Raw genomic sequence first — 17,378 nt, 5'->3', positions numbered from 1 at the left:
TCGAGATGTTTCCTGTTTCTTAAGGTAGGATTGTATTGCTATAAACTTCCCTCTTAGAAATGCTTTTGCTGCATCCCATAGATTTTGGGTCGTCGTGTCTCCATTGTCATTTGTTTCTAGGTATTTTTTTATTTCCTCTTTGATTTCTTCAGTGATCACTTCGTTATTAAGTAGTGTATTGTTTAGCCTCCATGTGTTTGTATTTTTTACAGATCTTTTCCTGTAATTGATATCTAGTCTCATAGCGTTGTGGTCGGAAAAGATACTTGATACAATTTCAATTTTCTTAAATTTGCCAAGGCTTGATTTGTGACCCAAGATATCTATCCTGGAGAATGTTCCATGAGCACTAGAGAAAAATGTGTATTCTGTTATTTTTGGATGGAATGTCCTATAAATATCAATTAAGTCCATCTTGTTTAAAGTAGAATTTAAAGGTTGTGTTTCCTTATTTATTTTCATTTTGGAGGATCTGTCCATTGGTGAAAGTGGAGTGTTAAAGTCCCCTACTATGAATGGGTTACTGTCGATTTCCCCTTTTATGGCTGTTAGTATTTGCCTTATGTATTGATGTGTTCCTATTATATTTTTTTCTTTCACCAAAATATCATAGTAATAAACTTAAAATTTTTTATATTCACATACATATATACACATAGATTATGTACATATTCTATGTGTACATATGTACACATATGTACACATAGAATCTTGGGTACGGGAAGATATTCTAAGCACAACTTCTGGATAATAACCACAAAGGAAAAAACAATTGACTATATAAAAATTAAACACTTGTTTGGGAAAACCCACCTTAAACAAAGTTAAAAGGCAATTAAAACAACATTTGCAACATATATGACACGTGCTTAATATATACAAAGTTCAATCAGATTAGTAAGAAAAAGATGAATACCCAAATAAAATAGGCTAAGGCCTAAACAGGTAATTCACTAGAAACATGAACAATAAACCCTTGGAACATTGTTCATCCTTACAACCTTAAAGCCATACAGATATCCTAGTATGGTTATTACAGGATCAACCTTGGCCTCAAGTGGGTTTAAGCCTGGGCTGTCATTTCCTAGCTTTATGACCTTGGACAAGTTATATGACCTTTAATCCTCAATTTTCCTTACTTGTGAAATACAAGTACTGGAGGCACATAGGATTATTTTGAGAATAAATGCAATAAAACATGTAAAGTGCCTGGCCCATAGTAAGCACTGCATCCTGCCTGCACTTAAGACTGGACTCCAGGGGAGAAGAGAGTCAGGCCAGATACCCTCAGCTACTCACAGGGAGCACCTTATACCCCACTCCTGACAGGACAACCTGTTATAGCTCTATGAGCCAAACAAATGAGTAAGGGTGGTGTAATCTAGGCGCCTACTGAGAGGCCCTGCAAATTTGGGGGTGAGTTTCCCCAGAATACAAATTCGGAATGACTCAAGGGAACTATGTCTCAGAGGAGTGAATGGACAGTGAAAAGGCTTGGTAGATCAGATAACAGTTGCAAGTTTTGGCTAGTGACTGCTTTAGCTGGTTAAGGGCCTTGGGGCTCTATTCATCAAGCATTCGTTAGGTACCTGTATACCGGGCATTGGTACTGTTATTAGTCTCACTGAGGAGCCTACCTATATCTACTTACCTATCTGTAAAAATAGGGGAAATTATATAGCCACTTTTAAGAAAATGCTTAGTATTATATTACATAGGTGGAAGAGCTGGTCTAAGAGACGCCATTGGGTTCTTCTGTGCTTTCAATGAAAGATGAAGCAATGTTCATTAACTCTCTCAATCAGTATTTAGGTGAGCTCCTAAAATATGCCAAATACTATACTAAGTGATAGGGAAACCATAGGTGGGGGGATAAAACCCCTCTTACCTTAGTAGAAGAGACAGGCAATAATCCAAAAATCACACAAATACATGTAAAAATCATACCAAGGTAAATGCTGTAAGGAGAACACACGGGGACTAACATCGTATGGATGTGTGATAGAGATGGCCTAGAGATGTACAGAAGAAGGCAGAGCGAGGGCACGGCTGGAGGGAGGCCTTGGTCGGGAAACCCAGTTCAGTATCCTGAGCACATGGGCTTGGTTTTAGGAACTGGGGAGAGAAAGATAAATATGATATCATTCTTGAAACAGATGCTTTTAAAAGTATAGTATGTGATAAATGCTCCACTGTGGATATGAATAAAGCACCAGAGAGGCATAAACAAACAAGTGATGAATTTTGCCAAGGTGGTTAGGGGTGATAGTTTAGGAAGATTTCACAGTGGAAGTGACATTTGAGCTGGATTTTGAAGGGCAAGGAGGAGTTCAGCATTTGGGAAGAAGTTTGGAGCTGTTGCTGGTAGAAGAATCAGCAGAGTAAAGACATGTTCAGAGAAAGCTTAGAAAGGAAGTGAGTCCCAGGACATGTCCTAGAGTAGTGGTGGGCAATGGTTGGCAAGGAGTTCGTGGGAGGCTCTGGGAAGGTTTTTTTAACATGCCCAAGGCTGTTAGTGTTTCCCAGGTAGATCTCTTGACCTGCAAGGCCCAAGGCAAGAGGAGGCTCAGGGGTAAGGCACTCTCTGTTTTGTGCCTAGGGAGAAGGAAGGTGCACTATTTGTTCCCAGATGGGAAGGAAATGGCCGAAGAATATGATGAGAAGACAAGTGAACTACTTGGTAAGTGACGGGACCCCCAGCGGGCCCTTAGGAACACTTGGGGTGACCTAAGCACAGGTAAACACGCATAGCTGAGGCTTCAGGGAGGATCCCAGCACCACATGTGGAAGCTCAGGGAGACTGAAGCCCTTGAGGCAGGATTGTTCCTGAAAATAATCTGAGGTCAGGGCTGGACACCAGAGGTGGAGTGGGCGTCCGCTTGACCAGTAAACCTCACTCCACCCCCAGACAAATGAGAGAGTGAGTAATTCTTCTAAGGTGGGAATGGGCATGTAAAGAAACCGTTGGGAAAAAGCTTTACAGAGAAGGTGGAATTGGAAGTAAGCCTTGAAGGCTGAGTAGTGGTAAGGGCAGGATTTCACTGCAGTTTTTTTGGTCTGTTTTTTGTTTTGTTTTCTGAAGTCATATCGGGAACAAACAAGTATCAGAGGCGCAGCTTTTGACCTTGCCTCAGAAGTGACTCTATTAAATATGCCCCTCATTTTGGAGAAGGTCTGAATCAAAGGGAGTAGGAGGTAGAAACGGTGATTTTGCAGCATTGTCATTTTCATTCCTGCAGCCCTTTTCCTCTAAGAATACGCTCATGAATAGGGGCCGTAGCTCAGATTTCTGGGAATTATTCGATTTGTTCATTCTCTGTTCTCAGGTATGCACATCAGCATTAACCGACTTCCCAGAGCTAGGTGGCTGGTTCTTTGACCCAGGGCCTGAGGCTGTCAGCAGTGGGAGTTGTTCTCTTTATTAAATTTCACCTGAAATGCTAAGACCAATGATGGAATCATGGGCTGGGTTATTTTCTTGTCATTATTCTTGACTTTAATTTCTTCCTGGGCCTGATCGACAGGTAGTATTGGCGGGGGAATTTCTTTTTCCCTTTTTCTGACAGCTCATAAATGTCTAGAACCGACAACACGGATTACACTGGTTTGCATTCTCTTAGTCTCCAGTCTTAAAATATGTGTCCTGTGCATGTTCAGCCGCAGAGTGAAGTGTTGATCCCTTCTTATTATGAGCTGCTTGGGTTCCAGTCCCAATTGGTTTAGTCTGGTACTATTAAAAATCTTGATGTGTTTAGCATATGACACTGATTTGGTGGAAACCAGTACAGTAGTAATATTCTCACAAACCATTGTAATTTATAGCGCTCCCAGGGGGTGACAGCCTTGGAATGCCTAACAGGGGTGAGCTTATGAAAGCAGAGGTCACGTGGGCTGACCACCACCATCACCAGGCCGGGGACTAGCGGCAGCTCTTCTCCCCCAGCCCCCAGCGTCACCTCTCTTCTCCACACAGAGCAAATAATACAGCTGTCGGGGTTGTGGCTGTAAAAACAAACAAACAAATAAAACCCAAGGCATCTTAGTTGTGCTTGGACATGAAATTAAAATGAAAAAAAGTCCAGGTCCCTTCATTTGTAGCATCCCACATGAACTGTCATTTTCCCTCTTGGCAGGTGGAGAATAGACAGTGGCCTCCAAACTCCTTTTTCTTAAAAGTAGAAATGGAGGTTCATAGGAGAACGTTGTCTGACTAAAGTTTACCTAATGATAGCAATACCGTAACTTTTATTGGGCGCCATGCTAAGTGGTTTACACGACACATTACAGCCCAGTGTGGTAGGTTACTGCTGTCTTCATTTAACAGTTGGGAAAAATGGAAGCTTCAAGAGGATAAGCACCTTGCTCAGAATCACACAGCTGGTTAGTTACAGAGCTAGGATTTAAGCCTAGGTCTATCTGATGAAGAACCCATGCTTTAATCCACAAGAACATTCTGTTGGGAGTTGAGGTTATTTAATCCTGTTTTCTTTTCTTACTAAATCTTGTTCTCCCCAGAATGACCCGGTAGGGGCTGGAGGGAGCAGGACAGAGATGGGCGGCAAGGAACACCCCACTCAAACCACTGGGCCCTTTGAACAGCTGATCCTTTTCTTACCCGTCTCCAACCACCCCACCCTACCTCCGCCAGCTTGCAAAATACTGTTTGTTTTTCATTTTTAAGTATAAATAATCCCAGGACCTGAACTTTCATTTGTGCATTCTTTGAAGCAAAATATGGATGGGGTTTTTGTGGGTGTAAATGGGAATAGTTTCCGTTTTTTCAGCTAATTATACAAATTGGATAATTGGCCAAACTGGTTTTCTGTCCAAAAAACCCAGAAAGTAATTTACAGAGAGAATTACCGATAGGACATCTGTCTGGGTTGGAGCTCTTCCGGTCGGTGTTAATAAGCATAGTAGTGTCATATTTTTTTTCTGCCCTCTCAATGCTATTCATTCCCACCCCCCACAGTGAATGCTGTATGTGTATTCATAGAGGAAAAAACTGAAGGGCCCCATAACAATGATCGGAACATCAAACCAGCCCTAGAAGAACACAGCATGTCCAGGGGGGCAGAGGCTGAAGGGCAGGCCGTCCCCCAGCGATTACATTCGGATTACCGGCTTAATCTGCTTTGGTATTTGACCGCCAGCCTAACCACCCCAGGCTGCATTTGGAGGATATTGAGCACTTTCATCCCCAAGCACTTCACCGGCTTTATAAATGACCCACTCGATTCCCTTCAGCCTCCTCAGGGATGGGACGTGGCAGCTGTTTAATAGCCACATAGCAATGTTGCAGTGTTTTAGGGCAGAAAAGAAGAATCCTGCATCCAGTTTAAGCTGCAGGGAGTACTTAGGAAAGGGGAATGTAATTATCCACATTGGAAGTGGGCCAGGGCTTGGAGCTCTGGGGAAAGAGGCCTTTTAGGACCTCCACTTTCTAGCCCACCTGAAAGATGGGGCCTCCTTTCAGCAGTCTGGGACATCAGCCTGCTTCCTGCTGACTTAGGAAAAAGGCCCCAGGCGCTGCCTCCCTCATATATTCCCCATCAGACCCTTTACAGGGTCATTGAAAGTCTCCTTTCCAAGGACTGGCCCTGGCTCAGCCAGGAAGATATGACAGCATCCCAGGGAGCTGCCTTGCACACACCAGTTTGGGTTTAACATATAATCAAATCAGAGTGACAGCAGGTGCAAACAGTCTTCTGTTGCCGCAGGAGCTGTCCTTGAGTTCAGGAACAAAGACAGGACAAGAAAGACAAGACAAAATGTATTTGCATGTGTGCATTCATGCCCACGTCCATGGGAGAAATAACAAGGACTTCACCCATTCATTTGTTGGATCTTATCTCACAAGGGAATGAATATGGAGGCTTTCTTCATATTCTAACAAAGAATTTAATTCCAAGGTGCTAAAAAAAAAAAAAAGACAAAACAGCCAAGGGTCCAAATTTCTGTGACCTGAGTGGCTTTCAAGGTCAGCAGTAAGGAAACCAGTAGCTGACTTTCCTCCTCCTTAGGGTACTCCTTGGGAAGGTTTCTGTTCCAAACCCAGTATTCCATGGATAAAAGAGTAGACAGGAAATCCTGGTATCGGAATTGCCTCTCCTGGCCACACTGGCATCGTGCCTCAGGACAAATGATTTAACAGGGTCCATGATTACAGGACGCCTCACTTATCAAGCCCCAGATAGTTAGGTTTTCATAACTTATCAATACATTTTCAAATAATTGAAGCTTTTCCTTTAAATGCTAAAATATAAAAAAGAAATAGAGCTTCATTTTTTTTTAAGTGAACCTTTTAAAATATCATGTATGCTTATTGAATGTTTATAGAATACAAGTTAGCCTTTTACTAATGATTCAAATTCTGGTCTTGAAGTTAGGAGACCTGAATTTTAGCTGTGTTTTTTGCAAGTTAGTGTATCTTTCTGAGCCTTGGTAATTCTTCATACTCTCCCCTGAAGAGTGGTGGCAAGGGTTGAAGGAGAGCAGGCAGGGAAGAAATGCTGTTTCCCATTTGAAAAATACAGGTATTGGACTAGATGCTTTCTAAAGGAACCTCCACCTTTAAACTCTGTGATGACTGTGTTCTATTATATCGTGATCCTGTCAGGGTCTAAGGATGTTTGTCCTCACACCAAATGGTCCCACATCCTTTTTAGTTCTGTCGCTGCCCTTGATGTGAGCTATCCCGTCATGCTGTTGTCAGTATGCCTGGGAAAAAATTAATTTCCTGCCTTATTCTACACATAGCATTTTATACATGTCTGAGAATCTGGGAGTGATCTTTCCTACAATAAAGAGTGAGATACATGGGTCTTGTCACAGGAAACCTCCACTTAGAGGCATTTGTTGCTTCTGAATTTGCAACTGTGAACACTGCAACCCAGAAGGCTGGCTTCCAGTTAAATAAGCAAAGTATTACATGAATAGATTTGGATATACTTCTGGTCACAGTCCATTCACTTAAGAGAGAAGAAGTATTTGTGAGAAAAAGAAAAAAGTTGCCTTTAAAGTATATTTCCAAGTTTTACTCTTCCTTATTTATTTGCATTGTAAACTTGGAAATGTGTTTCTAGGGAGAGTTTTTGGCCCTGAGACATAATAAAATCACACTGCAGAAGGCACCAGACCTTATAAAAGCACATATTAAAGGGAAAATTCGAATTGTGCAGCATACTTTTGTGTTCAGCTTGTGTGCCTTACTTAGAGCAGTGAGGGTGTTTGGGTTTGGCACAGCTGCCCAGAAGGTCTCAAATAAACCCATCCTGAGAATCGCATTGCAGCTCTCACCACCCCGGCCCAGAAAAAGGAGCAACTGCGACAGGACGCCAGGCACTTTCTGAGTTGTTTAGCTCCTCACAGAAGCTTCAGGAAGGCTGCTGGCCTGGAGCAACGCTGGGACTGCCACCTGGAAGACCCCCATTGCTGCGGGCAGGGAAGGAACAGAGGGGTCGCACTCGCGAAAGCCCCCTGTGGCCATGGGCGTGCTGACAGCAGTCACTGTGACAGGGCTGAGCAGGGTTCCTGAGCATCCCAGCAGGGGCTTTCAGTTAGTGTTTACTGAATTAGTCTTTTCACTTAGAATTTCCATAAAGTATGTGGCTTAATTGAAAAAAAAAAATCTTATGCAAACATCTGGGTTGTAAAATAGAGATGATTATTTGCATTATAAAAGGATGATTCCACTCTACAAAAAATGTACATTAGATCTTTTATAAATAATGCATTTAAAATATGGTGTGTGCCTAAAATTTCCTGTAAATACAACTCTGGGACTTTTGTTTTAAGCCATGTGCACCTGAGATGAGTGAATTTCTATATTTGGACTTTCTGAATCATGAGACAAATCTGCCTATCAGCTTTCACCCTCTTAATTCATGTTTCCTCTGCCCATTTTTAGAGGGAAAAATGCATGTCACATTTTTGGGGATCCACATTTTCCCTGTTACTGGTAGCTACCCTTTTCCTAACATTCACGTCTTCCCTTTGCATGAAGTCACACCTGGGGTTTTCTAAACTCCACTTGGCGCCTTTCAGAGCTTTGTTCTAATTCCTTTTGTCTGGGCACCCATGATATGGGCTTTACACGTTGTCTAATATTGAAATACTCTCCTGAGATTTCAGAGGTTGTGAGGTCCCTGCTCAGATGGATAAAGCCAGTGTAAAAGCCTGTAGCTCCCACTTTTATCCTGTTCCAGTTACCTAATGTGATATTGATGATTCAGCAGAAAGAAGCAGAGTACCTTTCTTCCCCATAATCCCACTGCTTCCTTCTCTCCTCAGTGAGGAAGTGGCGTGTGAAGAGTGCCCTGGGCGCCTTGGGCCAGTGGCAGATTGAGGTGGGAGAGCCAGCACTCCCAGGAGCAGGGAGCCTGGGGCCTGAACTCATCACGGAAAGCAATTCCAATGTATGTCTGTCTGTCAGGTGTCTTGGGGAGGCTGGGGGAGTGGGCTGCTGGCCCTCGGGGGCAGGCGCCATGTCTTGTTCACCTCCTCATCTCCAGTGTACCCACCTGGACACAGTGCTCTAGAAATGTTTGCTTGAATGAGTACCCAAAGGGTTTTGGCTTAGTCATCCCAGGGCGAGGGCTCCAGGCCTAGAATGTCACAGCAATGGCAGTATCAGAGGGGAGCTGTAGGGAAGAGCTGAGGGTCTCCCATTGTGCCCCTTGATAGAGCTTTGTGGAGGGGGGAGCCATCCTTTCCCACCCCCCTCCAAGAATAGTCCTCAAGTTGGCTTTGCCTTCTGCAGCCCATCTTCATGCGCAAGGACACCAAGATGAGTTTCCAGTGGCGAATTCGAAACCTCCCGTACCCTAAGGATGTCTACAGTGTCTGTGTGGACCAGAAGGAGCGCTGTGTTGTCGTCAGAACAACCAACAAAAAGTAAGTGGCATGGTGGGCACCTGCCTGCTTGTGTATGAGCAAGGCGGGGGTGGGGTTTGACCTGAGGTTAGGGCTCAGATGGCTCCCCACCTCAGAGGGCAGAGAAGCCTGCTGTCCAGCTCTGAGGGAGGTAGGAGGGCTTCACTAAAGCCCTGTAGTAGGTGCTAAAAGCTGAAGGGCTTTCTCTCTGCAGGACCAGCTTGAATATTGTAATCAGTTCCACCAGGGCAGGGAAATTTGAACAATGAGTATCTGGCCCAGTACTTGGCACAGACTGGGGCTCAATAAATATTTGCTGGATGAATGAGAGGTTGAGGGAATCACCCGGCCATTGCCTTGTGATCTTAAGTGGTTCTGCTGTAAGGTTATTGTGCCTTGACCTCTGGCTGGATCCAGTCCATGATGAACTTGGCCTGGTAACATCACTGTTGGAGCTGGCAGGGAGCCATGGCCTGGAAGGTGCACCTGTCTGAGGTGGCAGTTATCGAACTTTAAAGTACTGGTCTGGGAGCAGCAAACCTATCCCTCCCTGAACTGAGGGACAGTGAGCTGGTGCTTTGGCCTCTTGGAAGTCTCTTGCATAAAGTCACTTGCATTATGTTTCAAAGGGATTACTAGACTTCCTTTTGCTCCTCTTCTCATGGTCTGCTAGGGGAAGGCAAAATGTGGGGTTGAGGGGACAGAAAGTGACCAAAGTGGAGATCTAATCCTGGCAGGGCTGCTTCTGGGCTGATCATCTTGGAAATGCATTGATCTCGTTTGGGTTTCTGGAGCTCTGACTGATCACAGGAGAAGAGAAGAGCCCTGTGATGACTCGGTTGTGACCTGAGTCAGGGATTGCAGAATAGGACCAACTCCCATGAAATAGATTTGGTGCATTGAGATGGGAGGTTTTATGAGTTACTGGTCCACAGACTGTGAAGCCACCCAACATGTCTCATGGGGTGCTAAGCTTAGGCCAGAGGTGTCCCCATCATCCACTGATTTACAAGCAGTAAGGAAGACCCAGCTATTTGTCCATCTTCTCAGGTGGTGTGGTGCCAGCCTCCCGTCCCATCTCCCTCAAGGTCCGTGCCTCCCAGGCTCCCCTGGTGCAGCCCTGGGTTCTGCCCTCCTCTATGACCCCCATACCCTCTCACTTTGGCAGGGTTAAGTGGTGGGGAAGGGGTAGAGATGAATGAATTAATTTCAGGATTATTGCTGTACACACAGCCAGCAGCCCCTGAAGTGGGCCTTGTCTATAAATACAAAGTCATAATAATAAGGATTTGCGTTTATAAAGCACTTTGAAGCTCTCAGATAAAAGGCAGTTTATTCCTGTTATTGTTCTCATCATTAACAGGAGTCAGTGCCTAAAGTGGAATTTAGCAATTTCAGGCAACAGAGAAATTGCCTTTAGGAAAACAAACTCCGTGCTTCAGCAAACATTCCCTGGCGTAAGAGGCCCTGGGCCCAAATTAGGAACAAAAGTGCTTCTGATAGCACTTGAATCTGCAGCCCAGCAGTTTGTGGAGCTGGCTGCTGCCTCCCTTTTGTCCCCCAGAGGTCACTGTCGAATACAGATATCCAGCAGAAATGTGATTACCAGGGAGTGAGAAAAGAGAGGCTAGCTAGCTCACCAAAAAATTCATCTGCAGGCAGATCCTCTGGGTCCCATCTCCTGTGCGTATTCAGCCATAGGTGGCGCTCTTGACCAGGCGCTCCGTGGCCAGAGGCCCACTCCGGCGCCCAAGGCAGGGGGAGACATTTTTGAATTGATGGGTAAGGCCAGGTGGGATGCAAGTAGTGCCCCAGAGTGAGCAGGGCCGGGATTGGATTCCCAAAGAGGGGAGAGGAGTATGTGAGTGCCCACTTCAGAGCCTACAATGAGATCTCAGGTTCAGCGGCCCAGCCTGGCTCAGCACAGCCTTCCTCAGGATCCTCTGCTGGGAGGAAGGTGAGAGAGGCTGCTAAACCCCTAACAGGCTCTTCTGAGCCTAGTGGCATTTTCATCTTCTACCTGGAGTAGAAGATGTCCTATACCTTTACTACCCCGAAATATACAGAACTCAATAGCTATTCCTTTGAGCAGTGTTTAGCTTTTTCAAGATACTTTAAAAATCTGTTTTCTGATCATCACACCATCCAGTGGTGGACAGGGTATGTATTTTTATTGTTGTGCTATATATGAATGATTATCTATAAAGTCAGCATGATGAACAGACTTACTGAAGGGATAGTTAGTGATGGTTTCAGTGCCCAGGCCTCTTCAGTTTCCATCACACTGTGGCTTTTCTGATTTGACTTCCTTCACCTGGAGGTTCCATGCCTGCCCCGATTCTGATATTCTGGATTATGGTTACCAGTAAAAGCCAGAGTTCCTTTGTCTATACCTGCCTTGTCTCTGAATAACTGGGTTGGCCATTTCTCTTGAAGGAATTGATTCCAGTGTATTATGTCCTTGGCCCCAGGTAATAGCAAGGGATGAATCAGGGAAGGAAGAAAGTGCTTTCCCAGGATCCCATTGTGGCACCATCTATTCCCAGTAAGAGTGTTTGTGCAGAAAGAAGGTTCCTAGCCTCAGCCTAGAAGCTGGCAGCTATAAGTGGAATGAGCTAGGATGTGGAGTAGGAAGATGTCCGCTTGAATCTGGCCTCTGCCACGTATTACCCGTAGCATTTGGGGCAAGGGTTCCTCATATATCATAGGAGAATACTCATACGTACGTCACAGATTGCTTGGGGAATTATGAAATCGTATATGTACAAACACTCAGCCCCATGCCCGGCCTGAAGCAGGCCCTCAACAATTCTTTGAAAATTAGAACCTGAGGAGAGCTTGGCTGATTTGACATCGGTAATACTAACACTGTGGGAGTGTTAATAGGCATCTCTAGAAAAGAGGATTCTGTGGTCAGATAACTTTAGGAAACTCACTTTGGTAGGACTTCTGAGTGCCTTTAGTATGTGAATGTGTGCTGTGACTCTACGAGGGGCTACTGTAGGCAGGGGTGACCAGTTTGCCTGGAGTGTTGATGTTTAAGAAAGAAGGGGAGATTTGCCAACTGATTCTCTAAGGGACGGACTGGCTAGAGGCTTCTCTCGACCACTCTGGCCAAGCCTGTGTGCAGGTGTGCAGAGCACCCACTGGAGGTGTGTGGGGCGTGGCCCATGTGACTCCACAGCCATCCTGCTTCTACTTTCAGCCTCCTCCAGAGTCTCTCTCTAACGGCCTGGCTTCTTGTGCCCTTTCTCAGTTCACTAAAAGGGAGAATGGGTTGGGAAAGGACTGGGAATTGGGAAGGGGAGACAGCAGAGAGAGAGTGATAGGGTGCAGTGGATCATTTCTGAAATAGCCAAAGTGAAGGAGCTGTCCTTTTGGCACAGTTCGAGAGAGGTACAGAGTTGGCCTGTTCCAGTCCCTTTGACAGCGACTTAAAGTTCATCTAGGGCAGCTCCTTTATTTTTAGAAAGGAATTTGGAGGAAGAAACTGAGGCCCAGAAGTTAAGTGGCCTGTCCAGAGTCACAGGACAGGGCCAGGGAGTCCTCCTGAGAGCCTTTGCTTCCACATACATCTTTTGGACACTTTTACATTCAGAAAGGAAGCCCACTCTGTGTTAGAGGGAGTGTCCAGGAGACCTGCAGGGTGGCTGGGTTCTGGGGGTGACCACCCCCCATATCTGCCCCACCCTTGGACAGACGCAGGGAACCTAGACCAGGTGGTCTGTTACTTTGAGGTGAGAATATAGAGCGATGGCGGGGGGGGTGAGGAGATTGGGGGGATTATCACTGTAATAAGGGTATCTCCCTTTACCAATTTTATGACTTGGGCAAGATACCTAACTTTCCTGTGCCTCAGTTTACTCTTCTGTAAAAGAGGATAACAGAAGCAATCAACCTGAGAGGGCTGTTTTCAGGATTCAGTGTGTGTTGAACAGGGCCTGGCACAGAGTTAGCATTCATAAATGTCACCTTTCACGGTGTGGCCGAGACCAAGGACAGTGAAGGCAGGTGAGAATGGGGCTTGTTGTGCATCAGCGAAAAGTCCAGGAACCACCACACTATAAAGGCTTAGTTTCAGCAGAAACACAGGGTCTCCTCGGGCAGTGATATGGCCTGTTTCTTCTTCATCCTTAAATCCCCAGCTCATAGTTCAAGGTCTGGGACACAGTTGACGCCTAAGAAATGGTTGCTGCCTACCTAGGGCTTGCCTGAGGCTGAGCATTTGGACTTTTCCAGAAGCACAGTGGGTCCCTCTCCAGTCCAGGTGCTGGTGAGAAAGTGAAGCATGGTTCTTCTCAGGGCAAACCCCAAGGCCAGGGATGGAGATAAGGGAGTGTGGGCTGCTCCCTGAGGAGAGAAAGCAGATGCCCCGTACTCCCTTGAAGACTGCCCATCAGAAGCCCCTGAGGAAAATGGTTTAACCTCAGCCAATAAACTAAATCCATTAGAATACTCATAACAGAGCTGAGCCTCCAGACCTACTCTGCCTCCATCCCCCCACCTCGTGAGAGGTGATGGGAGTAGAACAGGGAAGCTGGGGTAAGTCATGCAACTCCAGTTCCCTTTGATCTTGTCATTGCTGTTGAGACCAAGCCCTGGGACTCTTTCTCCAGTCCTACTACCCCTGCCTGGGGAATGTGCCTTGATGGTGCCCCTCTGAGAGTACACAGGTGTGTCCCTGTCCCCCCTCCCCAGCACACAGCCAGGTAGGCAGAAAGGATGTCCCCACGTTCTGCGCAGCAAGGGCTTACACAGGCCCCCTGGGTTCGGCTGAGCTGTGTGTGCCCGGCTGCTTCTCTCCCGGTTCTGCTTCTTGTGTATGTTTGCAGGGAAGATGTTAACACTTCCTAACAAGCCTTTGTGTTCATCTAATCTCTGCTGTTTAACCTTTGACTCCCTCCCTATTATCAGTGTCTGCCACCTTTGCTGGCCAGACCAGAGGCCCCAGAAAGAGCCCTCAGCCTGGGCTGGCTAGGAAGAGGATGAAGCCGACATTCCACCCCGGTTTGTAGGCAGATGGATCACCTTTCCCTGGGGCAGAGTTTGGAAAATAAAGCAAACTTGTGGTGCCATTAGGATCCCCCAGCCCCCACTCCTTTTGAACTGTCAGCCTTTAAGTAAACATTCTTTTCCTGCCACGGGTCCCAGCACCTTGGCGGGGAGTGAGGAACCTGGAGGATAGGGGCCCTGAGAGCCTTCACTAAACTGAGGGATTTGGGCAGGGAGAGCAGGGCAGAAGTGCTTGCATTGATGTCAACTCTCCTGAGTCCCCAGGGCATCAGGGCTTTTGAAGTGGACTGGGGGTACCTGCCACAACGACCAGGCCCCCCTGACATATTGAAAGCCCTATCCTCTCCAGGCCCCTCACTTGAGTTTGTCTGTACCTGTCTGCAGCGTTTCCCTGCCCAGCCACATACCCTTGCAGCAGCAGTGATGCCATGCCCAGGTGATAGGTCTGGTAGCCACTGGCCAGAGCCTAGGTCATACTTCCACCAAGGAAAATGCCAAACAGTCCTATTGCTAGAGGTGAGGCGGCCATTGCTTGTGCTCCAGTGTAATAAGCACCAGACCAGGATCAGGGAACTTTAATCCTGACTCTGCTGACAACTGGCTGTGAAGCCAGGCCAGATATTTCACCTCTCTGAGCCTGAGTTTCCTCTTCGGCAAAGGAGGTCAAATTACAGACATTATGGGTTGGATGTTGCTATCTGGGTTTGTTTTGTTTTTTTTTTTTTTTAGTTTTTTGGCTGTGCCGTGCGGCATGTGGGATCTTAGTCTCCTGACCAGGGATTGAACCCTTGCCCCCTGTATCAGAAGCGAGCAGTATAACCACTGGACTGCCAGGGAAGTCCCAGGGTTGTTTTGTTTTTTTACTAAAAGGGATCATTAATCTCTGGACTGTCACCTGCCATTGAGGGAGACCGAGTGTGGTATGTGAAAATGGAGAAGTGGGGTCCAGAGCCCCAGAGATCCAGCTTCCTTGATGAGTCACATGGCTTGTTCTCTTAGGGATATTTCTCCTTGTGGATGTACTCCCCTCTCTGGCCTACAAGTAGAGTCAGGCTAACAAGGCCTTCAAAGACCCCAAAGGAGGAAAAGGTAACTGAGGTCCTCAGTAAAGGGCCATGTAAGTGCCAACTGTCAGTCCCCAGCTTTCAAGGACAGCCCTAGATTTCCTTATTCTGTTTCTTGTTAGCACACATATCCCATTTTCTTCGGGTGCTGAGGAGGTAGGGCTCGCCTGAGCCAATTGTGTATTCCAGGAGGCTTCTTCCACGTGTCTTTGGGAGGACTGAGCTTGAAGTATGAGTCAGTCTGATCCCTGGTCTAATCAAGGAATTATGACTGGCCCTGTTCCATTGCTGGACTGGCCATAAGGCCTTTCTTTTTCTTCCAGGACCACTAAGCTCTAAAGTACTGGTGTTCTAACTGGCTTCCCTTCTTCCTCTTTGGCTGTGTAGGGAGAATTGTATAGAAGTTTGGCGTCAGAGGGCCTGATGCCCAGCTGTTGGGGTCACTTTGTTGGGTGTTCTCATGGCCTCTTGTTGTCCCCACAGGTACTACAAGAAGTTCTCAATACCTGACCTAGACAGGTATCAGCTACCTCTGGATGATTCCTCGCTGAGCTTTGCTCATGCCAACTGCACCCTCATCATCTCCGTAAGAGTCATTCAGACTTCTTGGCCACTATGTCAGGGACAGGCTCCTTCTTCCCCTGCCCAGTTCCCATCCTACTGGAGTCCTCAGTTCCAGCCCCAGCTACTCCTGGGGTGTGCTTGCTAGAGAACAGGCCTGTCTGCCTCAGCATGGTGTGAGCCGGTGAGGGTCAGGAGGCTGATTTTAAAATCATAGCTGAAAGAGGATAGAGGGTGATGGGGAGGGGTAGAATCCACAGAACTGGGGTTCTAGATGGTCCAAAGGCCTACCCCTACCCAGCCATGTGACCTTCAGCAAGTCATTCAACCTTGTAGGCCTCAATTTCCTCATCTTTGAATAAAGGGGGTAGAAGGGGGAGAGAGAGAGGGGGGGAGGGAGGGAGAGGGAGGAAGGGTGAGAGGGAAGGGGAGGGAGGGGGAGGGAGGAAGGGTGAGAGGGAGGAAGGGTGAGGGAGGGTAAGAGGGAGAGAGAGGAAGGGAGGGAGAGGGGGAGGGAGGGAGAGGGAGGAAGGGTGAGGGAGAGAAGGGAGGGAGGGGGAGGAAGGGAGGGAGAGGGAGGAAGGGGGAGAGGGAGGAAGGGGGAGAGGGGAGGGAGGAAGAGAGAGAGAGGGGAGGGAGGGAGAGAAAGAGAGAGGGAGGAAGGGGGAGAGGGAGGATGGAGGGAGGAAGGGGGAGAGGGAGGGTGAGGGAGGAAGAAGGGGGGAGGAAGGGGGAGAGGGAGGGAGGGTGAGGAGAGAGAGGGAGGAAGGGTGAGAGGGAGAGAGAGGAAGGGAGGGAGGAAGAGAGAGGGAGGAAGAGAGAGAGAGGGAGAGAGAGGGGAGGGAGGGAGAGAAAGGGAGAGGGAGGAAGGGTGAGAGGGAGAGGGAGGGAGGGAGAGGGAGGAAGGGTGAGAGGGAGAGGGAGGAAGGGTGAGGGAGGGGGAGGGAGAGAGGGAGAGACAGGAAGGGTGAGAGGGAGAGGAAGGGAGGGAGGCAGAGAGAGGGAGGGTGAGGGAGGAAGAAGGGGGGAGGAAGGGGGAGAGGGAGGGAGGGTGAGGAGAGAGAGGGAGGAAGGGTGAGAGGGAGAGAGAGGAAGGGAGGGAGGAAGAGAGAGGGAGAGAGAGGGGAGGGAGGGAGAGAAAGAGAGAGGGAGGAAGGGTGAGAGGGAGAGGGAGGATGGAGGAAGAGAGGGAGAGGAAGAAGAGGGAGAGGAAGAGAGAGGGAGGAAGGGAGGGAGGCAGAGAGAGAGGGGAGGGAGAGGGAGGAAGGGAGAGGGAGAGAGAGGAAGGGAGGGAGGAAGAGGGAGAGGGAGGATGGAGGGAGGGAGAGGGGGGAGGATGGAGGAAGAGAGGGGGAGAGAGGAAGAGGGAGGGAGAAGAGAGAGGGGGGAGGAAGGGAGGGAGAGGGAGGGGGGAGAGGAAGAGAGAGGGAGGAAGGGGGAGAGGGGAGGGAGGGTGGGAGAGAGAGGGAGGGAGAGAGGGAGAGGAAGAGAGAGGGAGGAAGGGGGAGAGGGAGGAAGGGTGAGAGGGAGGGAGGGAGGGAGGGAGAGAGAGTGTGTGTGTGCGCGTGTGCGTAGAGAGGGGTGATGTGACTGAATCATGTCCTCTCCTTGGCTCCATCCACAGTACCAGAAGCCAAAGGAGGTTCTAGTAGCTGAGTCAAACCTGCAGAAGGAGCTGAAGAAGGTAAAGACAGCACACAGCAGTGATGGGGACTGCAAGACTCAGTAGCGGACCCCTGAGGCCTGCACTTCCAGCGCTGAGTGTGGGTGAGGCTCTTCCTGTAGAGGCCTCTGAGACTTCAAGGCTTGGGCACTCCTAGCCCCTGAGTCGTGGTCTTCTGTCCTGAGTAAAATAATTCTGAGTCA

At 47.8% G+C, this 17,378-nt stretch overlaps 1 protein-coding gene across 3 annotated transcripts in view; it reads left to right on the top strand.

The window, feature by feature from the left end:
* DPCD (deleted in primary ciliary dyskinesia homolog (mouse)) overlaps positions 1 to 17,378 on the top strand; it is a 23,330-nt gene extending 5,952 nt beyond the window's left edge. Inside the window, exons 2-6 of one of the 3 annotated variants that reach the window (XM_067709642.1) lie at positions 2,600 to 2,680; positions 8,293 to 8,417; positions 8,762 to 8,895; positions 15,435 to 15,696; positions 17,137 to 17,378. In XM_067709642.1, coding sequence (XP_067565743.1) covers positions 2,600 to 2,680; positions 8,293 to 8,417; positions 8,762 to 8,895; positions 15,435 to 15,660 — 566 coding nt within the window. In that variant the 3' untranslated portion in view covers positions 15,661 to 15,696; positions 17,137 to 17,378. The remainder of the gene's footprint in view (positions 1 to 2,599; positions 2,681 to 8,292; positions 8,418 to 8,761; positions 8,896 to 15,434; positions 15,697 to 17,136) is intronic. The other 2 variants (XM_067709643.1, XM_067709644.1) reach the window with 2 other exon arrangements.

The sequence above is a fragment of the Pseudorca crassidens genome, chromosome 16 (assembly GCF_039906515.1).
Source record: "Pseudorca crassidens isolate mPseCra1 chromosome 16, mPseCra1.hap1, whole genome shotgun sequence".
Classification (NCBI taxonomy): Eukaryota; Metazoa; Chordata; class Mammalia; order Artiodactyla; family Delphinidae; genus Pseudorca; species Pseudorca crassidens.
This window is presented reverse-complemented; position numbering and strand designations above follow the sequence as displayed.